The 25,989-nt window shown below is 38.4% G+C and overlaps 1 protein-coding gene across 1 annotated transcript in view; it reads left to right on the top strand.

Moving 5' to 3' along the window:
* LOC116722020 (receptor-type tyrosine-protein phosphatase F-like) overlaps positions 1-25,989 on the top strand; it is a 184,606-nt gene that overhangs the window by 38,196 nt on the left and 120,421 nt on the right. The window contains exons 3-4 of the mRNA XM_032566101.1: positions 4,178-4,323; positions 5,228-5,369. Coding sequence (XP_032421992.1) covers positions 4,178-4,323; positions 5,228-5,369 — 288 coding nt within the window. The remainder of the gene's footprint in view (positions 1-4,177; positions 4,324-5,227; positions 5,370-25,989) is intronic.

Here is a 25,989-nt window from a genome sequence, read left to right as displayed (position 1 = left end):
GCTCTCCCTGCTGCTGCTGCTGCATTTATTACAAGCTTGCTGGGAGGCTTTCAGCAAGAAGAGGGGGAAAAAAAACTTTTTACTATCATGAACAATTGCGCATAAAATCTTATTTTTTGCTATCTGTTTTACAGTTTCCCATCTGCTTTTTTATTCTGTACTTAAAGCCTTTCATTTTGTTTTTTTCTTTGGTGAGATTTTACCTCCTCTGATCAGCCACCCTTACCACTAGAGATCAATCCAGTGAAATATAAGAGAGCTGTAGCACTCCCACCAACACCTTTCAAGCTTTTAAATGCCCCATACCCCACAAATACAGCTGCAGGCATGAAGCTAACTGACAGAAGCATTTTAATCCCCAAAACCCAAAGCAGTCAGCAGCTTTTAGATTCCTTCAGTCCATCCTAAAACCAGGATCTCTGTGTAGACTTGTCAATATCCTGCAACCTGTGTCAGGTTTAAGTTTCATATCTTCATGGCACCAATATGAATCTTTCACTGCTAAACATGGGCTCTGCAGTATACCAGCTAAACATAATAAATTAGTTATAATGACGACGATTAGAAAGTGCCAGCACTTTGTGTTAAGCTTTTGGCCTCAAAGCACTAAAAAGCTTTAAATTCATTTCCTTAATGACTCTATAATTTGTTCAGACTGTTTTTCCACTAAATGTGGTGGGGGGTTTTTTCAATTTATAAATTCATGTATTCACTTTCTTAGTTATATAACTAAAGTTTTTTTTTTGCTCTTGGAAAGGTAAAATATTTTTTTCCAGCCCCAGTCACGTATCCATTTCAGTACAGCAGTACTGTTTTGAAGAGATACCGCTTTCATTAGTTTAGTGTCTGTAGGTGTTTGATGGTTACCATGGAAACGTATTTTAAAAAAAAAAATTTAAATTACCCTTTGTAAAATACTGTTTGATGTTTTTCAAAGTGCCAAACAAGCGACCAGTGTTCTTCCACTCTAGATACAGAGCGATGCAGTTCTCCCCGTCCCCCGCTTGTTTCTGCAAATTGTGACACTGTAAGCTAGCTAGAAGGAGCTTACAACATAGACAGACAAAATGGAGAATAGACCAACTTATCATTTAACATATGATATTTTGTTGCAGAAATTCCCCCCCCCCCCAAAGTTCTCCAATCTAATATTTGCAGAAGTTGGAACAATTGTAGCTTTCCTTGTATAATAAAAGTTATCTAAAGTGTAACTAAACCGCCCACAGACGATTTTTTAAAAACATTCCACCAAAGTGGGCGTAGTTAAAAGACACAAAGGGGTGTGGCCAAGTATCAGGATGAATAGACATCAACCAAGCTGTGCCAGTTTAACCAATAGGAAAATTCAACTGCAGCAGCGACCGTTCAACCCGAAGAGGGCAGCACTGGGACGGTTTTTGGCAAAAATATTTCAGAATTAAAGTAATTTACAAAATATTTTGCAATTGGCTTAGAAACAATAGATAGCATCCATAACAACCAATTTATACAGCTTATCTGTAAAAAAATAAAAATAAAAATGTTGATTTGGGGTTTAGTTGGGCTTTAATACCACGAAACTGCTGTGTTAAGTTGTGGGAGTCTCCTCACTTGAAAAACTTAAACAGTATAAATGTACAAACTTGTTGCCAAACTATTCTGGACAATTAATCCAGAAACTTCTGTGCATTGTAGTTTTGAATGTGATGTATCAAAGAACTGAAGGAGTGCATCTCGGAGCTTGCAGTCATGGCTGAGAGAAGGATTTGCATAGGTAGGTTCGTGTGTTTTCCACCTTGTCCTTTTTATTGTTTTCATGTGACAACTGCCTGACAGGCAGAAAAATGGGACACAGGCAAGGAAGAAAAGGTTGAGTCTGGATTCTGTTTCCTTTAGAAAAGAACTGACAAACCCACCAGTTTTATATTCTCACTCGCCTGCAGTGGCAACAGCGATGGAGGAACACAAAATATCTCTGAGTCGAGAAGTAAACGCTCCTGGCTGTTTGTTGGAGAGTGCTTGGACCACTATTAACCCCAGCTGTAAGTCAGGGATGTAGGGTCACCAGAGGGCTTCTCGAGAGTTTTGTGACTGAATCTGAGATCTGGATTAACGATGAACAGCTCCAAATTTGAAACAGATTGGCCTTTGAGTTACAGGTCAACCATGGAAGCATGTTTGAGAGGATTAATGCAGGAAAAACACGGCTGTGAGGCCAGTTTACTCTGGTCCTCCGTTTTACCGACACTTGACTTAAATGTTTGTAGCAGCATATATTTTTGACATTCTTTATTTAAAGTAAAGGGGGCAAGTGTTTACTTTTATTTATTTATTTATTTTTTAAGCTGTTTGATCCTCCCTGGAAATCACAAACTGGAAAGATGGCAATTTAAATGAAACCGCTATGGACAGATGTCAGCAGCGGCTCTTGGAAGTCAGATTGGTGATAATCGCTTCTTTGGGATTCCAGCTCAGCAGCCATGCACGCAGTGATGCATGCTCAGACACACGTCCTTAATGCTTATCGAGTTGTAATCTTAAACATAGCTCACCCGCTGCTACCTGCATGTTTGTCAGTAAGTCACTCTGCAGCAATAGAAAAGGATTTACTGCTGGACTATGATACCATAAACGGTAATCCTAAGAGATAGAGGGAACAAAAAATGAAATTTAACAGGATGGATGGATGATTGGCTGGTTGATTGATGGATGGATGGGTGATCGACCAATTAAAGGATGGGTTGATTGACCTATTAAATAATGGATGGATGGGTTTGCTGATTAAAGGATGGATAAATGGATGGATGAGTGGATCAGATGAATGATGGATGGATGGATCCATCCGAGTGATGCAATGTATGGATGGATGGATCAAATGACGAAAGACCAGAATAAAATAAATGTGTTCCTTAAGTTTGTTTCAGGGATAATAAATTGTTTTTTTCTGTCATACTTTTGCTTTTGATCAACTCAGCATCATCATATATAAACAGATAGTTTAATTGACGACATTTGCATCGTTCAAAAACATAGGTGCATTTCCTTTAGCTAAACAGGAAATATTTGAAACCTGCAGATTTCCTGGCTGGTGTTTCACCTAATGATGGCCCCTGTCTCTGACCAGCTGTATTTAGAGGTGTACAAAACCATCCAGAGTGACGTGAAGGTGTTACGCATTTTCTCGCACTTCAGCGCCTGCAGACCTGCAGTATGTATTTTCTTTACATCATCGGTGTGTCGTCCCTCGAGGTGGGAAAGTGATCCCAAGCAACGACAGTTTGCAACATTTCTTCTTCTTGTTCAACAATGCAAAGATAGAGACTGGTGACTTGATAGATGGACCTGAAGAAGCTGATCACTGCAGGCTCCCTCCAAGTCTGAATGCGGTGCAGAGTTATGCTAACTGGATATTGACCCGCCCCTTTCCCATATTTTTCCACAATCTCACTGAGGGAAAGCTAGCAGCTCCTATTTATACACGGCATAATGATTTACTTCCATTGTGCATGCCTCCGTCTGTGGTTCAGGTGATCCCCTCGCCCCCACCTGCCTCTTTAACGACTCCACAGATGAAACATGAGCTGACGGAGGCCTTAATGAGGACAATGGCTCACGTTCTCGAAGCCGGGATTATGCATGTCTGCACGGGGAGGCTGTATCATGGAGCTCAAGGTGTGCTCATTGTAGCGTCATGTCAGTTTTGACAGCCTGTCAATGAATTGCAGTCCTCATTGTTTTGGACACAATGATTCTGGGTGTGGTGCCCAGTAGAAACCCCTGAAGGCAGAGAGAGGAAAACAGTTGGAGGAGCTCTCCATGGCAGGGCACAGTGTTGTTGTAAACACATATAATCTGGGAAGTCTGAAGGATGAACAGAGTCTGAACACAGTAGTTTGCCGTGTTTGGATTGTGGGGGATGGCAGCTGGTTTAGGTGTATCATCCTAAAAGAGGAAAGAAAAACACATAAATGTTAGAAATTCAACATGATGCAGTGACAGGCAGGCACAAAAGGCTGGATTTTTTTTCCCATGACTAAGCTGCAGGTGTTCACAGCAACAATCCCCGTGTGAGTTGTCTCATGCCTGCTATTGTGAGGGGAAAGTGATATCTGAGGTTTTGCCATGTTTTAAAATGCAGGTGGAATAAAAAAAAAACTACTCTCACCTTTCCCCCCTTCTGTTCTGCTTTCCTTCCCAGGCAAGCCGAGTTTTATCAAAACCCCCGAGGACCAGACTGGCATCTCGGGCGGGGTTGCATCGTTTGTGTGCCGGTCCACAGGAGAGCCGAGGCCGAGGATCACCTGGATGAAGAAGGGCAAGAAAGTCAGCTCCCAGCGCTTCGAGGTGGGTAATAGAGGAATGCAAATTCAAAAACAGCTGCAACCTATTATGCTTCCTTGTACAGGTTTGGATTGATCTATGGGAAATATTAAATATTTTCATTACAGTTTTTGCACAAAATCATTATTATATAATGAGATTTTAGTCTGGTCGATTTTTGCACCTTAAACCTGGAGAGGATTTTCACCTCAGTAACATCAGCATAGTTACTGATGTGTTTGATAGGCCTAGTCAAAGTCCAGACCCAAATGATTGAACATTTACATCTGGGGATTCTCTGTATCCAGTCTCACTGAGCTTGATCAGTTTTGCAAAGAAGAATGACAAAATATTTCCATCTTTAGATGTGCAAAGCTTATAGAGACGAGCACCAGCAGAATTACAGCAAAACACGATTCTAAAAACCCGGACTTAATGTGAAAAAGTTCAAGCAGTGGGAATAATTTTGCAAGGCTGGTGTGCCACCTCCAATTTTTGGAAGTCAAATCAACTCTCTTTTTCTCCAAGTGAAAACCTAAAAACTTCACTTCCTTTTAATCTGGCTCCTTCTTGATTTTTTTTTTTTTTTCCCAGTCGCCCTTCATCCTCTCCTGCGTTTTTGCTCCTTCATCCTCCTTCTCCTCTTCCTGAGCTTCACCCAATCTGGTCATGCACTCCCTTAAAGTATTCCCCTCCTTCTTTTAAGTACCTATGAACACAAGGGGAACATCTTCGGTGGGAGTTCTCACTGTTTTTGGATCGCACCTGCTGAAAACTTTCAAACTTTAGCAGGAGGGGCAGCATGTGAGAGCACATGAAAAAGTTTGTGGAAGATCAAACAACAATCTCCTCCAAACTGGTTATATATGCAATAAATGTTTGGAAAAGAAAGCCAACTTTACTCTCCTTGTGCTTTTTCCACCCGCAGGTGATTGAATTCGATGACGGCGCGAGCTCCGTGCTGCGGATCCAGCCTCTGCGCACCCACAGAGACGAAGCCATTTACGAGTGTACCGCCACTAACAGCGTTGGCGAGATCAACGCCAATGCCAAGCTCACAGTGCTGGAAGGTAAGACGAGGCTTTTTCCTCTCTTGGTTTTTCTCTTCCTCTCACGTTTTTTCTTTAAACTCTTCCCTCCCTTCTTCCCCTCAGCCGCTAGTAGTTGTGGAAGATTTTATTCTATATTACATCCAAAAGCAAATAGCAGTGTTTGCCTCAATAATTCATACATAAGCATTTGCTAAAGCTATGGATTCCTGGTATTGGCAGTGCAATGGAGGAGCATGTCTTAATCTAAAGTCCAGAAGGTGAAAGGACCTGCAAGGGAAACACAAATTAAACGTAGCTCAGCTATTCAATAAATTTGGTATATAACCTGGGAGGTAGTTAGTTGTATTTTAAAGAATAGTTTTTTCTAAATAGCTTTAAGGGAATATAAACAACTGAATTATTGAGATTTTTCACTTTGTTTATCTTTTTGGATCACTAATTTCCTCTATAATACCTGTATTTTAAGAAATATCTTTAACGTAGATTTTAGCTCAGGGATGTTACAGATTTCTTCTGTTTTTCTTTTTTTTTTGATGCATCTAAATGTTTCAGATCACCAAGTATTTTACAAATATATTCTGAGGAAAATACAAAATGCAGTTTTCAAATAATGATTTTGTTCTTTAATGGGATAAGGCTACAAACCAACCTGTCCATATGTGATAACCCTAATATTGAGAGGTGGGACTATTTTACATCTCTGCAGAGGAAATTTGTCCCATTTTCTTTGGAAACTTGTTTTAATTTAGCCACATTGGAGAGTTTTCCAGCCTGTTCACTAAATTAAATTTAATCCTGATCTTTGACGGTGCCAGGCCAAAATCCTCATAAAGTTTGAAAAGTTTAAATGTGACAAAAAACTTGGATATGAAGAACTTGCAAGGGTGCAAATACTTTTTCTCTAATCTGTACATTATTAAAGCGATTTGAGTAGGAATGGAGTAGTTTGGAAGCAGGAATCTCCGGAGCTGTGCAGCGGGCAGATTATTTCTGTCCATTTCTGTTACAGTGACGTTAAAATCAGATCGTCTCTCATTCAAACAGAGTTTGCATTCTCTGCTTTAATTTCATCTTTCTTACACCCACACTTCCCTTTTTTCTGCGCTGTCCATGCCGATTTGATGATATCATCTCAGCTTGCATAATCCTCCTTAAAGGAACTTTTCTTCACTACAAAGAAAGTTTTTTTTATTTATTTTTCATTTACCCCCTTCCCTGTTTACAGCATCATAAAGAATGTTTTTGGCTGCTAAGGCAAACAGGGCTTGACGTGACCTGAAGCTCTTGTGAATGTGATGAGATTAATCACAGTTTTAGTGTTGGAGGGCCAAATAGGACACCGAGGTTGGTTTGCCTCTGTTAGAGGAACGCGGACTGTCAAGATTAATAGTCGGCAGTGGGGAAACTGTTCTTATCATCAGCCTTGCTCTCATGTTGGGTTCTCTCCCTGATCATGCACTTACATAGCAAACAGAAACATTCTGCATGTTTTTACTCCAGGGGTCTGCTTATGTGTGTGGGATGCATACATTTTTACATTTCTTTAAAAAGTCAGTATACAGCACATGGTCGATTGTTCACCCTGGACAGATCGCAAATCCATCAAAGGTCAACAGAGAGACTCACACTCACACCCAAAGGCAATTTAGAGACACCACTTAACCTAGCAGTCATGTTTTTAGACTCTGGGAGAAACCCGGAGCACCCAGAGAAAAGCTACACACACACACACTGAGAACAGGTAGAAAGACCCCAGGTTGGGATTTGAACCCAGGACCTTCTTGCATCATGGCCACCAACTGCTTCCCCATGCAGCCCAACACTAAAACATATGCTAAATTCTGTTTATTTTTGCTTCATGTCCAGAATTGGTCTATTTTTTTAGAAAGTGAAGTATAATTTTTCTTTCATATTATAATTATCCACAAATCCCAATAAAATCGGTAGTTGTAATGTGAAAATATTTTGAAAAATAGCGCTGCAACTAGTCATTATTTTAGTTATCGATTATTTTGAACATTTTATAAAAATATCAGGCATGTTCTGCAGATTTTTTATTTAAGCCTCTTTTACACCATTTTAAAAATGTATATAAAAAAATGCATATAAACAAATAATTCAATTCCTTTATAAATAAGATACATTTCATTGCCTACAATGTAACAACTCAGCAATCCTCTAGTGTATGCTTGATCGTTTTTTGCAAAGGATGAATCTGAAGCGAAAAAACACCATTGACTATCATGTGATTTATCAATACAGTGTAGGGCTGATCTGTTTATTTTTTGGATTAACTGATTAATGGACAGCAAAACGTGCTTAATAATATTTTTTTCACAGAATTTGATCTGGGTGAATTTAAAATTATTCTACTTGAGGAGTTTTGTGTAGAACACATTTACGGACAGAAATTTTCTTTTTTTTAAATGAAAAATGCATGTATTTTGTTCTGAGTGTGTTCTGAGTTTGTATACTCCTGGTAACTGTTAATCAATTACTAAATTAGTTGACAATTATTTTGGTGATCGACTAATCTCGTTAACCATTTCAGCCCTCATGGAAAAAGTTGCATTTTCGCAAGTTGCTGTATGAATGTCTACTGCAGGCTGCATTCAGTTTCGTACTCATGGTTATATTCCAAACCAAACAAAGATGTTGCTAGAAGTGGTGGGTCTTCTCTTTCTCAACACCTGAGGCTCGTTCAGCTCTTTGTTTTGGTCGCACATACCAAAACAGTGAAGCCTCATAAAACCTGTGGACAGCTGTTCTCAGCTTACAAACTCAGGCAGGTATCTTCTGAGTTTCCTGCCCAGAGCAAAGTGGCAGACAGCCAGAGTAAACTGGTGAAGATGATGTCTTTGTCAGCTCTGTGGAGGAGAAGGTGCACGCACAAACACATTTGTGTGTGAATCTGGTCTACAATAGGACATCTCAGGCTTGTTTGTTTACACTGAATGTGTGTGAGAGCTTAGAAGTGATCAAATGACTGTATGTAAAGGCATGTAGCTGTGATGTTATTGAGTGCTTCTGAGGTTTCACGCTTGTTATCTGAACCGGTGAGATCATGTGGTGTTCAAGCCATGCCTCAAACCTTCTGCAGTTGTGATGATTGGCTAATGTGGACCTCAGACATCTACTCACTTATAAACCTGGAGCTGGACTTAGTTTGATCCAAACAAGAACAACTTTCTGGTAAATAAATGGCCCTGTGTGAAATTCTCACCATTGGTTGATCTTCAGTGAAAACGTCACAATTCAGAAACTTAATTTATCTCAAATGGAGATTATAAATGTTGTTGTAACTTTTGTCACCCAAATTTCTTCAAAGAGTCATTGTGGATGGTGCAAAGTCACCATTAATATTTACAATTAATAGTCTAAGATTTAGATTTAAAGTTTGTTTCTGATAGGAAACAAGACATACCTTACCGTACTAAAATGTGTAAAAGAAGTGCACATTTTGGGGGAAAAGGCTTTATTTACATCTTGTTTTAGAAATGACATGTCGTAGAATATGCATACCTTTCTAAACATGGTTATTGGCATAAGAGAGATCAACTTGTGTAACTTCTAAAAGTTTTCTGCATGTCTTCAGGTCGGGCACCCTTGCCATCACCCTAATTTAACTTCTCTTTAACTTCCTTCCAGATTCAAGCTGAGACTTTGATTGTTCCTCTCTGAAACATGAATCTCACTTTCACTCAGAAGAAACATGTTGAAAAAGTAAAAGACTACTTGAAATATGAATTATTCAGCGGTTTGAATAATTCTGGGCTGAAATTAAGAGTTTGAAATGTTGGTTTCCAAAGTGCTTAGGCTCAGCTCTCGTTGTTTGAAATGAAACAGTTCTTTTAAGAAGTCATTTAAATACTATTATTATGTACGTTTTAAACCATTCTTGTCTGTTTTCATCATTTCTGACACAATAAACATATAGTGCTAGAAATAATTGCAAGCTTACAGGAAATTCATACATTCCTACTTCTATTGTGTATCTGTAAAGGTATTATTTTGTGTCTGACACTTGATGTCAGTTTTTATTGTTTTAGTAATTACAAAATATTATAAATTATGAAGATAGTCAGAAAACCCCTAATATCCTACATGTAGTTTAGTTTAAAGCATTATATTCCCATTTACTTTGCTTTCAGTTTGACTAATATCTTTCTTATTGAGTTTATTTCTGAGTCTATCTGTACCTTTCCTTACAGTAAAATATGAGTGGATTATAGAATATTACTTTGGAGATGTCAGAGAAGGCTCAAAGGGTCCCACTGGCATGGAGAGATGAATAAACGACTGTTGTGAAACTTGTTGGAAAGCCGGATCTGAAGGGACCAAAGTGTCAAAATGACCAACATCTTCTCAAAAGTCATCCACCACCTCCAGCTTAGCAAATCTCTTGAGTTTAAGCATCAGTTTCCAGTTTATTTTTAATGCCCCTTCTTAACTCTGATAACATGCGACTCAGTTGGATTATAAATGTGGTGAAAGGATAAACAGTGTAAAGTGTTGCTCCTTTACTGTCAGCATCATTTATCTTTTCTTTCCACTTAATACACGCAGAGGCTGGGGACGAAACACAACAAACATCATGTTCAATGAAAGCAACTCCATGAATCTACTCTGTGAAAACCCAGAGGATGAGCTGAGTTTATGTCCACACATGAACTTAACAACACACAGGCATGCATATTATATCCACAGTCATTCGGTACCAACATGCACTGTCTTACGGAGCAAAGACGTCAGCCAGGCTCTATTTTTAGACCATTGTTTGTAGCTCGGTGATACATCAAGTTCGTACCGCCAGCCCAATGCAGGAAAACACCGGGGCAGCACCCAACTGATGGAGACTAATGATGCTGCTCTTTAATGGACCTGCGTTAGCTTGAAGCTCTGAGAAGCTTGTGTCACATGTCAGAGGTGGCTTTTTCACTCCAGTGGACCAGATGATAGAACATGGTGACCAATAGGACTGATTCAGATCCTTTAAAAATTCATACAGTTATTCAAAAATGAATGCATGAAAAGAAAGGAAGCCGAGCGCAGCTGAAAATCACGTCACATCTCGGTCAAAGTTGGGGGAGGGGAGAATGGTTTTTTTTTTTTAAGCAAAAATGCCTTACTTTCTTTAAGATCCTCCTCATGTGGACGTAAGAACATGTGATTTTGCAAACACAGGAGGTTTTCCTTGCACACAGGGCAACGCCGTCAACCAGAGATTCAACGAGAGCGGTGAAGTCATTACAGCACTAAGTCGATTTGGATTATAGGTTTTAGCAGAGCAGAGTAAGGTCGAGCATTAATTATGATTTTTTTCTTATACTGGCTCTTTATTTTCTTTTGCCAATCCTGCAAAATATGGATTATGACAGTCACACTGGTGCAGATTTACTTCGTAAAAATGTTCAGGGTTCAAAAGTACATATCTGGATTGTGGTGTTAGGTTCTTTTTCTGATTCTGTGGGTCAGTGCTGCCAAAGAAATACTTTAGTTTCTTTTGAAACTTAAGTTGTTTTAATTGCTGTCAGTATTGATTTAAAAGAGCATTTGAACATTTTACTTGATTTTTTTTAAATTGGAATTTATTTTGAGTGCCAAATTTTGTAGATTTTGTTCTCGTTTTATTTATTTTTATTTAAAACTGAAATGGTTCTGATTCACCAAGGGCTTTTTGATTTTAAATATCCCTCTGTGAATATTAATATCTTCAAATTTGAGTATTTTTGTAGTGACTTTTTTTTTTACTTCATTTTTGTAGATTTGTAAATTAATTTTTTCTTTGATTTTTATAAAATCAACAAATATCTTTTGATTTTTATATTTTATTTATTTTATTTTTTATTTTTTTTACCCCTCCAGGGGGTCTTTTGTGGGCTCTAGTGTCCCTTATATGACAGTAGGCTGACAGGAAACGGGGAAGGAGAGGGGGGAAGACATGCGGCAAATATCGTCGGGTCCGGGAGTCGAACCCGCGACGGCCGCGTCGAGGACTCAAGGCCTCCAAATACGGGTCGCGCTAACCGCTACGCCACCACGGCACGCCCGATTTTTATATTTTAACATCCAATTGTTATCGATATTGATTTATTTTTGCTCAAAATGTGTATTTTTCTTTTAGTTAAAGACACTCTTGTGTTCATAGATGAAAGTTTACAAAAAATTAAAAATAAAATCCAGTGTCACAAATTTACATGAAAGCTAAAACACCATTGATTCAACGTCTTGAATAAAACCTAACTTGACTTAATGCAGGAACAGTCAGAGATACATTTGTATCATTTGTCGTGTCCTTTAACCTACAACCTTTAACCTCCTCTCCAAATACGCATGAACATATTGTGCAGTAAGCTTAAAAGAGTGCGGCCTTCACTGGAACAGTCTACATATCAAATATACATCTCAGCACATTAACTTTTGTATGCAAGTATAAAAATACACAGAAAAACACTCACCCATTCCAAATAAAAGTCTTTAAAAGCACAAAAACACAAACCAGACAGGCAAGACAGCAAGGACTCATAAAACCGATAATTCAATAAATGTGAGCATTTCATATAGTTGCATATTTATGTCCAAAGGAGTTAAAACTTTGTTTGTTTGTTTTTTGGCTGGTGCTAGTTGTTGCCAATCTGGATCTGTCCTAATGATCTTTTATAGAAAATCTAGCTCATACTGTTAAAAAATAAAATAAAAACTTATAGGTGTTTTGTTCAAACTTTCTTAAAGGAGCAATTTTTCACAGTTGATTTTGAAATACCTGTTTCAAGTGTTAATATTTCTTATATTTTAATGTATTTTCTCAGTTTAATTTAACTTTATTATAATGCAAATCAGTTTCTGAAGCGAGTGAGTTTAGCAGAATTTCCGTTTTTTCACAGAGATGAACGACTCCGCTGCGGTTTTGATGGCCGCTCACCTGACGGGGCGCTCCAAAGCCTCATTTTCACACCAGTCAAGTTGAGCTTTAGCAATTTTGTGAACACAAGCCCTGAGTCATTCTGTAATTCTGTCACGCTGTAACAGCCTCACTCTTTGTTCGTCGCCTTTCTCACGCCCCCTCTCTAGAGGTCACACCACTGAGACTTGCATACGGGCCCTAAAGACCGCTCAGCCGTTCCTCGTTCTTCACACGCAAACAGAAAAGATTTTTGCGTCTTTGTCATTATCAGCCTATAAGGAAACTTCATTGAGTCAGTTCTGTATTTCAGACATTTTTATGCAATTAAGAAATCTCTCTGCCCTTCTCCCTCACCCGCTCTTTTGATTCTACCCTCTTGTCTCTGAATGTTGATCTCTTTGTATCTGCCCCATGTTGGTGGTGGTGGACAGTGTGGTGGTGCATTTCTGCCATTGCGGCAGCTCCATGTGGAGCGATGACCGGGTGGTGGTGGAGGGTGGGGGACAATGACTCATTACCTGGATAACGATGCCAATGTTCTGACCTTGAGCTACCCCCCCTTGAATTGAACTGCCTCAGTAAATGTCCAGGTAAATGGTGCTTGTCTCTGTGATGTATGAAGTAAACCACTGCGGTGCAGGAAAGACATCTCGGCTCACAACATCAGTCTTCAATGCAGTGCACCGCCACCGCGCCGTGTCACGGCCATATTTCACACTATGAACGGCGTTAACATTTGATGAGCATGTAAAATGTAAAATGCAATGAGTCAGATCTAGAAATGACTTAGGTAGATGTCAAAAGCGTGTCACACATCAGTAATGGTGATAATAAAACACATGCGACTCAGCTATAAAGGCAAGTTTACTCCAAAACCACTAAGAAAAATTTCATCTGGGTGACATAAGCAAAGTACGTGGGTTTAGTTGGGTTTTATCAGCAACCTGGAGGAAAAATAAATCCTATATCTGTGGAGAGCATCTTAGAAATATGTATGTATTCTAAATAAGCATGAACTGAAGATTCAGCAAAAATATTTAACTGAAGCTCCTTACATCTGAGAACAAAAACAAAAAAGGAAGAAAAACGGTTTGTGTAAGATTATAAACTAATCAACAGTTGTGAGCTAATGCACTAATAGCACAGCTAACTTTTTGTGTAGCGCCTTTTGCTAACTTTGAAAACATTTAGTGCACCTAGGTCCCCTTAAACTATAAATATGTACATTCTAAAGCACTAATTTACACAGCTGTTATGTAAACTTTCAGTTGAATAAAGTTCAACATCTGTGTTGAAGTTTTGATTATCAACTGTTAATTAATCTTCAACCAGTTAAACGTTCATTCATGCTCTTGTTTTGACGTTTTCGAAGACGCAGCAGTTCCATTTCCTCTCCAGAAGGATATACTGTAAAATTTAATACAATATCCGAGAGCATTATAGAACATGTAAATTAAGTCAGAATCATATTGGTCCTCAAAAGTTGAAGTCTTTCAAGGGCAAATATAATTTGAATTGAAGTTAATGCTTTAGCATTAGCTTCTGCTAAAAACAGTGCTGTTGTAGGGCTTTCGCGTTAGCGGAACTAATGCTTGATTAGTGCTTTATGGGTTAGTATAACTGACTTTTTAGTTAGCATTTATTCTTCAGCACTTGCCGTTTGGAGTCAAATCCATGGTTATATGAAGTAGTGCATGTGTTGTTGTTCCTTCATGTTGTCTGACAGGTTCTATTGTACTGATTTCTTGACTCTACAGGTCTGAACGTAGTCAGTCCTGGGAATAAATGGTGAGAATTAAGGTGTGGGAATCAAGTTTGGTTTTCATATATTCTGAATTTCCAGACCAAGATTGCAAGGAAGTGTTGAATATTAGACACATTAACTACAGTGAATATCCTTGTACTCATTTGTATTTATTGAATATCAGATTCTTGTAGATAAAATATTCATACATTTCTGTCACTTCAGTAAGTTTCTCTGGGGTTTTTTTTATTCTCACTCCATTAAAGCTAAATCTAGTAAAAAAATAAAATGAAATAAAAAAAAGTCAAAGTTGTAGCTCCCTATTACTTAGAAGTTTTTCTAAATATGGGAAGGAATTTTGGCCTTCTCAGTGACTTTTCAGGCTTTGTTATAGCTATATAATGGAAAACATTCCCTTGTCCCTTGGGAGACAGCGGACCTATCTCTAGATAGGAGGAATCTTATCTAACAGTAGCAGATCAAAAGGCCTTTCATTACCAGGATCCTCCACTGTCAAGGCGTGAATGAGAAAATGTCTCCTTTAGATTAAGACTAGATATTATGAACTCTCCCTCCAACTTTTCTTTTTACCTTGTTCTATATAGAGGACTCTGTTTCTAAAGACACAAAGTATAAAATAAGCTGTTTTAAATAAGGCATGGCTGTAATGATGTTCTGAATTTCTAAAAGTTGTTTGACCTATTCCTGGTTTAGTATAACTAGGTACATAATGATGTTGTCAATCGCTATACTGTCTTTGGATCTGGTCACGGGGTCAATATTTGCTTGTAAGAGGAAGGAGGATGTCAATTCACTCTATTTTTTTTATTTTTTACAAGCACCACATTATCCTTTCAAGATGTTTGATAAACAATCAACCCAAACAGAATTGCTGTTTTCAGTTAAGTGCTGTATCCTTTTGTTGATCGAATTAACCATGATTAATCGCTTTTTGAAATAATAGTCAACAAATTTAGTAACAGACTCATCGTTAGCTAGTGTACAGAGTCTAAATATGACTATTCTTGGAATGTACAGCACAGTCAGAGCAGTTGTTGAGTGAAAACTGTACGAAGAATATATTTATATTTGCATATAAGATGAAAAACCATATTTGTCCATAAACATGTTCTAACCAGAACTCCTCAAGTGGCATTTTTAGCTGCACCTGGTTCAAATTTTGTAAAGACAATCTCAAATGTAGTACTTTTGCCTGAATATCAATTAATCCAAAAAATAGTCAGATTATTAAAAGTGGGTTTTTTTAGCTGCAGATGCTTCTTTTGCTACAAACAATTTAGCTTTCGTTAAAGGAATGCTATACAATGTTTTTCTTTTTATAAAAAGTAGTAATTATTTGCTTATTTACAACTTTTCATGTATTTCTGATATTGTGTTAAATAAAATCTTCAAAAAATTGCAAAATGTGCCAATTTTTTTATCCGTTTGTCAAAATAATCAATAGAATAATCAATGACTGAAATAATTCATGGTAGCCCTAATATTAACAGACTTTATTCCCAGTTACAGTCTCTAAATGTCTTATCCATCAGTCGGTTTATTCAGCCATCTGTCCATTCGTGTATCCATCCCTTTACTCATCCACCCATCCATCTGTTTGCAATATATCTGTCCATACGTTTATTCATCTATCCATCCATTCATTCTTTGGTTTCGGTTGTAAACTTAAGGTGAACTTTTGTACTTAGAGATACATAAATACTGTAGATAAAAATGGTTTGATATCTCTGAGATTTAAAGTGTGGAAAGGTTTGAGATTAAATCTTTGGAAAAAATTCATCAAAACTCTGATTGCAGAGATTGCAGATGAACGCCCTCATTATGCATTCACTGGTGAGAATCGTTTCCGGCTTGACTGTGCTAACTGTGTTTAGTGGAGCTGTGCTTTGGTGGCAGTAAGCAAATTACAGCCTCGCCAGTAAGAAAAGACCTTTATTTGTTCGCCATGCATTATAGTCCCCCTGGTGCAGAGGCAGAAAATGACTGTGACACAATGCCAGAAATAAATATCTCAGGGCCCAGGCAAGTCTGGACAACAAACCTGACTGGATAAACAGCATAGAAATCTCACTGCGCCTCATCCCAGGAAAGATAAATAGATGCAGAAGCTTTATGGGGATGATTTAATACCGAAGCCCGCTCCTCTGACAACTTAATCCTATCCTTTCCTTGGTGCTATTCAGATCAGCTATAATGGCCAAAATAAGGTTTGTAGTTTAACTTCTTTTCCCCCAATGTTACTTCTTCTCTTTTCTTGGCCTTCAAATCATGTTGCACGCTTGTTTCTTTGTATTTCTGAAGAACGTAAATAATACCACATATGCTCGTGTTCTGAGACGTTTTCTTAATCAGTCGTGTTTTTCAGCACCTGCTGAAGTAATTTAAGCCCGACTGTGGGCACAAAACAACTAAGGGACAAACTTCCTCAAACAGACACATCCACAGGTGTATTTTTAAACTCCATTGTGATGGTCTATGTCACAGATTTAATTTCCCCCACCATCTGCTGGCTGCAGGCCCAGCGTTGTAGATCATATCCAAGCCTGACAGATACAAACTGCATCTGTCTATGCATGCTTCTCCCAAGGACTCTGGCAATATGGCGAGGTGGAATCGCTCTCCTGGCCACACAATCTGCATCCTTGTATCCCAGCTTCCAAGGACTTGGGCATTGTAAGTAGGACAGGTGGATTTTTTGGAGTCTTTGGGAGTATATCAAACTTTCACCTGTGCAATTAGAGAAACCGCTCCGTTTTGAATAAATCTGCACAAAACATGATGTTCTTTCTTTTCACTCGGCTCAAATAATCAGACTCATGTTTTTTGTCCAAGAAGAGAAAGTGTGTATGTTGGTTGTGGTGCAAAAACTTCTGCAAACTGGAGCAAGTCTAAAGCTCAATCTTCATTCTTTCACAGATATTTTAACAGCGCATAGCTATTACATTGAATGACTTAAATCTGCAGTCAGCATCCTGCTTAAGCGCATATGAATGAAATGTGAAAAAGGAAAATCCAATAAGACTCTGTTTCAGTTCAGAATATTGGAATATGATCATTAAATAACCTTCCATTACAGTCTGAAATTGACTTACTTTTACTGGTGTGTCTCATTAGATTTATCTGGCACCAGTCCGCTTTATTTATAATCTGTAAAATATCCGGATGGAGTCATTTTTGCTTTGAGGCAACATTTTATTATCTGTACTTGTCCATCAATAGCTTAGTGCTTTGAGCAAGCTGTAAGTGCAATGTCTGGTATGTCTGCGCCGTCAGTTCTGATCATGTCTTTTGCCTCGAGGGATGGAGAGGGAAAAAAGGGGCAGGGAGGAACACAACAGAACTGGTTTCTAGATTTTAAGGATTGGGTCCATTTTAAAAATGTAGGGTCTTTTGATGTTTTAGATAAATCACAGACAGGAGACTTGTTTAAATCCATTTCTGTTTCAATTATTTACTATTTATCAGTAATTAGTTTAGTTGAACTTGATCAAAAGGAAGATCATACTTTTCCCCAACATTCTTTATATTTTATTTCAAAATACATCTTTAAGTCCTAATATTTTAAAACAAAAATTTCTGCAGATCTTAACTATTTGATTTTTTAACAAAGAGAAATCAGACTATAAATAACCAGCAAAGACCCAAGACTTTGGATGGATTCAGTGGTGGTTTTTGATATTAATATCAAAAACCATCTATGCCTTTAGGTAACAATCTCTAGTCAGATCAGTCATTTATGTCCCAAATTACTCATCTACTCCTCTTTTGCTGTTCAGTCAGTTTGAAGCCATTGTTTCCCTGAGTTGTGCATTAATTCAGAACCACAACTTGCTATCAGAGTTATCAAAAACTAATTAAATGGATGTTTTTGTTTTATTTTTGTAAGAAGTTTGCCTTTGTTTAAGTCTAATTAAATTGGTAAATTGTGCCTATTATTTGTTAAATCTATTCTTTCAGTGGAGCGATGGATGCATTAGATGCTCACCTAGTTATAATTTTTTGAGTACCTTATCTGAAATATTCGAAATAAAATGGAGCTTGGAAACTGAGATGCCTAGATGTTTCTTGACTTGTTTGTAAGTCAACCAATCCAGAAGTGTTATTTATTTTTCTTGCTGCTGATTGGCTGTACCATCGAGAGCGGAAATGAGGAAAACTGCAGATACTAGCTCAAAGACGGTTTTCACTGTGTATTAATGCATAATATAAGGTATACTTGCTGTTTGCACTAGTAAAATAGGAAGTTATATGCGTTTTTAAGGGATGTCTTAAGTATTCGCAAATATTGTTTGGGGCCTACTGTACCACATTTAAACAAGGGAATGGAGAATTAAGCCAAATATTTTTCCAATTTCTATTTATATACAAACAATTTAAGAACACACACATTAAACTTTGTAGCACAGCTAAAATGTACCTCCTACAATGAATATAATCTCATTTGGAAACATACAGAGGGACAAAAACAGGAGTCTAAAATGTTTTAAGGATACACTTATCTCCAAGTTACAATTATTAAATAACATTAAAATAAAAATAATTTCCTTTACTGTAACATTTGTCAGCTAATGAATGACTGTTCATTACATGTGCAGAGAAACTTTGTTGCTCCTGGCTTCTGTCGCTTTTCCTGAAACAGTAGCTGCAGGCTTGTCCCTGTCCTAACCTTGCACTCATGGCCTCTGTTAACACTCACAACTTTATTTCTCTTCCTATCCAGACATTGTCTCTGGATTTAAGCAGAAAGCTGAGATATGGCGAGACTTGTGCATCTGTTAATATCTGTGCACTCACTCGTCCGAAACAGATGGATATCAGTGAATCGACATCTTCTGTTAAGTATCTGACACAAACAGGTGCAACGGGTTTTTATCGTTCAGTGGCAGATTTGACAGGCGACTTGTTTTTGAGATCACGACTGATTTGAAATCTTTTTCTTATTCTTAGAAAGTTTCTCTTAGATTGTATGACTAAGGATATTGCGTTGTCATGTCTCTGTCAACCAGCATAGACCTGAAGATGGAGTGAGGCATCAAAATGAAAAGATCCGATGATCAGATTTGTGAGGAATATAAGCCTTCCCATTGAATTTATGCTCAGACGGTGATGAAAACTGTCACTCACACAGGTGCCCCTGAATCACAATTTTGAATGACCAGAGCTACTTTATCACTCTTGACAATAACAAACATCAAACCAGTTTTTATTTAAAAAGCACTATGATCAGTGTTGGTGTTTCAACGTGCTAGAGAGTAAAAGTTTCTTTTTTCAACCAAATTTAAATTCAGCAAGTGAAGGTTGCTTGTTGAGTTGTACCTGGTAAAAGTTAAGTGGCAGCTTTTGGCACCAGTCATAGGAGACAAATTGCAGCCTGGCTACTTCCAAAGAGATTCACATTCATACTCAAGTTAGCACTTACAAAGACTAGAGTTTAAACCTGACGAATGAAGCAACTGGAAAAGCAGGTTTTCGCTGCTTTCATTTACATGACGGTTGAGTTTAGAAATAGGACCCAGAGTTTCCTCAAAAGATTTCATCTTGGAGGGGCAGATCATGCAAAGAGAAACGTTTAAACAAATAATGTTTCCATTGCTCTTTTTAATAACTCCAATCACTCTGTAGAGCACTTGATCACAGCAGTCACGCACATTTATTTCTATACATATCTTATTTATCTGTCTCTCTTCATTACTTACTCATTCTGTCATCTTGTATCTGCTTCTGTTTTTTAGTCTCTATTTACTGTTTTTTTTTATCGTCTCTCTGTAACTGTCACATATGTATTTTTTTTTTTTACGAAACTCAATCAGAGGGAGTGTTTGTCCTCCGTCAGCCAAGCCAGGTCAAAACCTTTTACTTAGTGATGACTGGATTTTTGCTGCTTGTCAGGAGAAAGGCATTAATCACATTGGCTATTTTGTATTCTTGTACCTTTGCCATATGTACCAGAAGTAGGAGAGTTACTCTTTCTGCTACTTTCAGGAGAACAAGTGCTGCCTTCCAAATAAAATTGTGCACGTTTAAAAACCTTACATATTCTGGCCGGCTTTGTAGGTTTGCAACATGTTTTTCTGTGACTTTCTCTCTGTTGGACAAGCGTTTGAAACATCCTCTAAAGCTAGTGCCTTTTTGTCTAGCAAGGTTCAGCTTCAGTTTTTTCTCATTTAAAAAATGTTTTGTCATTCATCTCAAAGTCAAAGAATTTACATAACATAAAGCAAAGGGGACATAAAGCAAAGAGTCATGTGCATAAAAATTACAGACAATACTAAAAAGAAAAATGCAGTTATGAGCAGGTACAGTGGAAAAAGAGAGAATTGAAAATGGAGCCTTGTGGTACTCCCCTAAAGGAGTTAAAACCTTTGTTAAAAGAGATGTGAGTGAAACTTTTGAAGAACTGAACCTCGGAGGCCTAAACTTTACTTCAGTCTAGAGATGAGGATCTCCACCATGCATCCAGCTACATTGTTACAGCTTTAAGTTTCACTTCTTAAAACATTGTTACCATTATTCTTTTTTTTTTTATTACTTGTCATTGAAGAAGTCTATCACACTTTATATCCTCTCCATAGAACAAAGTGACTGTATAATTTGAAAATACAGTATAGACATTAATGACTGTTATAAATCACAGAAACCTTGGAGGAAAATAACTTTTTTTTAATGTGACAGATTTCTAATAAATGCTGCATGAAGCAATCCCTGTTCCTGCTCGCTCAATCTAGTGGTTTGGTTTTGTGGGAGTGATTTTATTCAAACACTTTGATGTTGGTATCAGTGAAAGCTGCCTTAGTCAGCGCCTCCATAGCAGAGAGAAATAATCCCCACATAATGGTAAAAATTAACAGTCTTGTATATATATATATAAAACATCCGAACAGTTTTAAATATGAGGAACATTTTAGGCTCTATTCTTTGGGGGTCTATTGTTTTGACTGCCTTCTTTTACCATTTTACACAAAAAGAAACTTTTTGGGCGAAAAAAAGGAACAAATGAAGTTAAACTAAGTCCATCAAACAAATACTTGACATGTTTCTTTTCTTTAACTTCTATTAAATCAACAGCCCGAGGCCTTTTTATTGCAGGTAAAAGCACAAAGTCCACCTCGTAGCTTTGGAGGCCAATGAGTCAACTGCTCCCCAGGCCCTGACTGGCCATGGATGGATGGGCCTGTTGCATGTCAGGAGGCTTCTAATACCTACACTCAATGAGCTGGCTAATGGGAGTCCTTTCACCCTGACCCCCTTTTTTCCACTCACACATTTACACACCAAGACCTCTCGGGTTCGTTCCATGTGCCACGCGAGGCAGCGGAGGGCGGCTCTTCTCACAGTCAGCCTGTCCCCATTAAGCCTCTCATTTTTCTCCTGGTTAAAGAAATATGGAGGCATTTGTCTCTAAGCTGCTAAGCAATGTCTTTGTATGATTGGTCTGTTTACAGCTGAGTTTCTATGCATCACGTCTCTATATACTTTCACCTGCATGCAACGTACGGGTGACTTAGCAGGCATCCTGTAATTCAGGTCTGCATTTCCTAACACTCATGAGCTCCTTTCAGAGAGCCTCACTCCTTTTCCATTAGCGGACGTCATCACGTCAATAGGACATCTGAATAATTGCCCTGTTTAACAAAAAGGCACCGCAGTAATCTCATGTTTTTGGTGCCACTTTCACCTTAAATGGATGACTTTAAACTACTGCAGTGGCATTAAAGGCAAGGAGAGTTGGAATTAATGCTGAATTTACAGTAGAACCTTGTTTTCATCAAAACATCAAATCGGAAATAAAGAGTCCTGTTCAGATGTTTCTGCTGTAAGGTTTGTCATACTGTTTCATGGTTTAGGCAAATTTTCACTCCGATTACAGCGGACGAAGCGGAAAACCTTGTTTAGCCTCTTGTGGAAACAGGTGGTGTTGTAGACAGTGAACACAAGTTAAAGCAAATGAAATTGGTCTTTTTATGCTTGACTGGAGCTGTATTTGCTATTGTAAATGAATGAAAAGAACAAGGCCAAAATGAGTCCTGTAACATGCTTGACTGATCAAATATGGGGACAAATATTGTTTTCTACCAGCCATGGGGCGTTATGACAATCTCTCTGTTTTATGCATGACATGAAATACCATGATTACTGGATATCAAGATGTTTATTCAAAAATGTAAAACAAAAACTGATGTAACTTGGTCTAATTCCCTTTATGAAACAAGAATGTTCTGAGTTTGAATTCTGGCCTTTCTGCTTGGTGTTTCCTCAAGGTACTCCTCAATCTTCCTACAGTTCAAAAGCACACTTTAGTTCAACTTGTTTCACCAAATTTCCCTTAAGTTGCCTTAAAGTCCATTCATCCATGAGTGCCTGAGTTCAGTTGAATTAAAAAAAATTACCCAAAGAGAAATTAAATGTTGTTGTAACTCATGTCATGACCACCAGTGATCTCTGGTAGTCAGTCTTGCAACAAACATAAAGAGGCCTCTGACTGAAGACTGATTCCATGTAACTGTATTATGACTGTCGTGATATAATAGCAGCTCTCCGGGCAGCAGAGATAATATATCACATCAACATTTCCTGGATGACACCATCAGTTGATGGCAAGCTCTGCTAATCCACCTAATTTATTTTTGCTGCTCCTCTTAAAACCTCTGTCTGGCTGTATGGATAGAGAGAAGCTGGCGTCTGGGATCTGACTCTTGATCAATGGAGGAGATTGTTTGAAGAGAAGAAATGTTGAAATAGAAGAAAGTTGCGACTCAGACAACGGTTTGAGCAAACAAACATTTCCACCAAGCTGGTTAAAGTACAAGAGGACAATGACAACACAAGGATCAAGAGCCAATATGTTTATCTACACTTAACATGAAAATGAAAGGAAATGAAAAGGTATCTGGTTAATTATCTCTTGCTTAGTCAATCATTGGAAAGTTATTTTTCCTTTCCTTTTTTCCACATTTGTTAGTGGGTTGAGCAGTCAAGTTTTTAGCCATTTTTCAAACTCAGGTTCACGTTGCCTCAGGTAACCAAATTAGGCTTCGTTTCAATGCATCTCTCTCACATTTCTCACTGTCAAAGACGTAGTCGTATCTGAATGTAGTTGAGATTAAGTTTCAAGTAGAAGTTTTTCACTTCCATCTAGAAAGGGCTTCAGAATCAGGTTGTACTTGTGGCAGACCTTTAGGAGGACCTCAGTTTTATATGCCTGGTTTGACTCCATTCCAGGAGAAGTCTTCCTGCAGATTGAAGCCATTTAAACAAGAGAAAGTGGTGAATGAATTCTTTGGCTCATAATAAGTAGAATAATATTTGTTCTCACTATGGTAACAGTAATGTTTGTCCAGTCAGTGTCCATACATTCACAGCGCAGCTGCCAGGCGTCAAACAGTTTACAGCAAATGATTGTTTGCCTTCCCTCTCTGCTACTGATGACTATTGATGAAATTATTGCATTTTACCTCCTGTGAGGTGAGCAAGAGGGTCTGTGATGTGTTTGAGCACCCATCAGTTCAGCAAACCTCCACGTAATCAGAGTTGAGCCCGTCAACATTGACTTGCAGCCTCTGTGTATTATTCATTATCTCTGACTGAGAGAATAAGGAAAGGCTGTCACAGGAGCCCAGTCAGCGAGGATTTAATTAACAGAACCTGCCACATTCCACTACATGGACTGCCTTTCCCAGAACTCATAAAAGCCATCCCTATCTGCCGTAATTACACTAAACATGTCACAATAAACCTCTGCCGATGATTAATTTGAGCTGTGGAGAGGATCAATTAATTCATTTATTTGCAAACCACTCCTTCTCTAGTTTTTTTTTTTCCACCTGTTCATTCCCTGTCACGCTCCCTGATTTTTAGCCCAATCCTTGCTCCTTCTCCCAGGACACCTGGAGGAGTAGCCTGTCTGATTAGAAACATTCAGTTATAATCTCAACTATTAATGCAAATTCACTCATTGTTCACCGATTTTGCAGAGACTTGCAATTTTTAATTGCAGTTAATAATTATTTGCAAAAAACACCTCAAAATGTCTTTTGGAAAAGACATTTTGAGGTGTAGGATTTGCTTATGCTGTGTTTATATTTCACGTTTACTTGAATGACCAACATGGAGTTCTTCTTTTGCATTTTGATAACTACTTAATGACATGATTTTTTTTATATGTATATTTTTATCTGGAGTTCCATATCGAGGCTGTTCTCAAAAATATCAGTTGCACTTTAATTATTAGTTATGTTAAAGTGCTGTCTTTTTTGCAGGGGAAGGTTATATCCGGCAGTTTGAACTATTTTGTAAAATCATTCTATGACAGAAATAAAGCTTAACCAAATATGCAACTTTTACTGCAACCTTTTCTTTTATAAAAGGTGATGCAAAATCAGTAATTTTACGCTGCAGCAATCACAAAAAAAGCAACAAAAAAACATTGCAACATCCTGGAGGAACTGCTCAGAAATTAAGCATTTCCTATCATAGAGGCAGTAACATTAAAATGAACAGTAAACCACAAGCGTGTACCATGTAACACCATAATCTCAAGGGTCTTCAATCAGGCTCCTGTTAGCGTGACCACAAGGCAAGAGAGCCGAATCCACAGCGAGAGCTGCTCATACAGGGCCAGTTAATGGAGGGTGTGATTCTGTGCCGCGGCACTTGTCCCACAAGGTGACTCCGTCAGCATAACCATGCAAAATTCAGAGGACCACCCCTGGGTCGCAGTAAGGGGTTAGAGGCCAGGGTGATGTACTAACGGGCGCGGCGCAGCATAAATAACAGGCATGGGGGCATCTGGCAGGGCTGTAGATCATCCTGACGATGGAGGAAGTGTGATATCAGATGTGAGAAAGAAGGAGAAGATAAGATAAATCTAAGAAATTATAAAAAAAAGGAAAAGGAATGGAAGGAGGTGTCTTCGAGGGGGGATTTAGATGACTGTTATTGATTATGTGCCTGTAGGCGAGGAAGCAAGGCCAAATGTTCTGCTCATCTAGACAAAAGGAGTATATTATTTCAAAGGTCATGGCATGCATTACAGCCCCTTTTTCTGGATAAACAGAGGCATCGGCGGGCAGCGATACCACCACAAGCACGCGGGTTTGTATTAACAACAGCATTAGGAGTGTTTTTGTTATGACTGTGTCTTTTGTGATGGTCCGTTGCATGCAGGTGTGTCTGTGCACGCAGCTCATATTTCCCGGGGCCTATTTGTTTGAATCACGGCTATCACCATGGCAACTGCAAAAACACCCCGGCCTCGGAGAGGTGGCGTGCCAGACAAAGCCGACTTGACAAGATGTTCGTCGTTCATTTGAATGCGCGTCGTATAGTTGCATTCTGTTACCTGATCCTAGCCGTTGTGAGCAGACTCATAAGGCTGCCGTTTAATCACCCCACCGACTCAGCTGTGAAGATAATTATCTCAGTCGGTATTTGCATCTCGTCTTTTACTTTATTCTCCGTAGAGAGTGTCTGGATATTCTTTTTCTTTTTCCATGTCATTACAACAGCATTACATCAATGATCTCCTCGTTTGGGGTCTTTGATGTCGGGGCGAGTCGCGTCGTCCCCGCTGAGGAGACCTCGGCAGCGGGAAGCCCGGCTCACATGCCCTCCGTGGCAAACATGTGAGGAAACTCTGATGCTTTGCAAGTCAAAATGCATAGAGGCAGTTACGTGACTACCAGTAGGGTCAGTCTGCCTTTCTGAAGAGCCTATTACTTTGTGTTTTGGGCCATATGCCTGTATAAGCACGCACAGAAAAAATAGCCAGAGGCTCTGTCAAGCACATACAGAAAATATTAAAAAAAAGTCTACCATGCAAACCATGCAAAATTATCTCTGGTAAAATATTGTGTTTTTGTAGTGTAAAAAAATATACCTTATTTCTGAAATTTTCATCATCTTAACATAATGTGACATTTTTCCTGTGCAATCAAATCTGTTTGAGTGGAAAATATAAAGAATAAAAAAGT

This window comes from Xiphophorus hellerii, chromosome 6 (genome assembly GCF_003331165.1).
Source record: "Xiphophorus hellerii strain 12219 chromosome 6, Xiphophorus_hellerii-4.1, whole genome shotgun sequence".
In the NCBI taxonomy this organism is placed as follows: Eukaryota; Metazoa; Chordata; class Actinopteri; order Cyprinodontiformes; family Poeciliidae; genus Xiphophorus; species Xiphophorus hellerii.
This window is presented reverse-complemented; position numbering and strand designations above follow the sequence as displayed.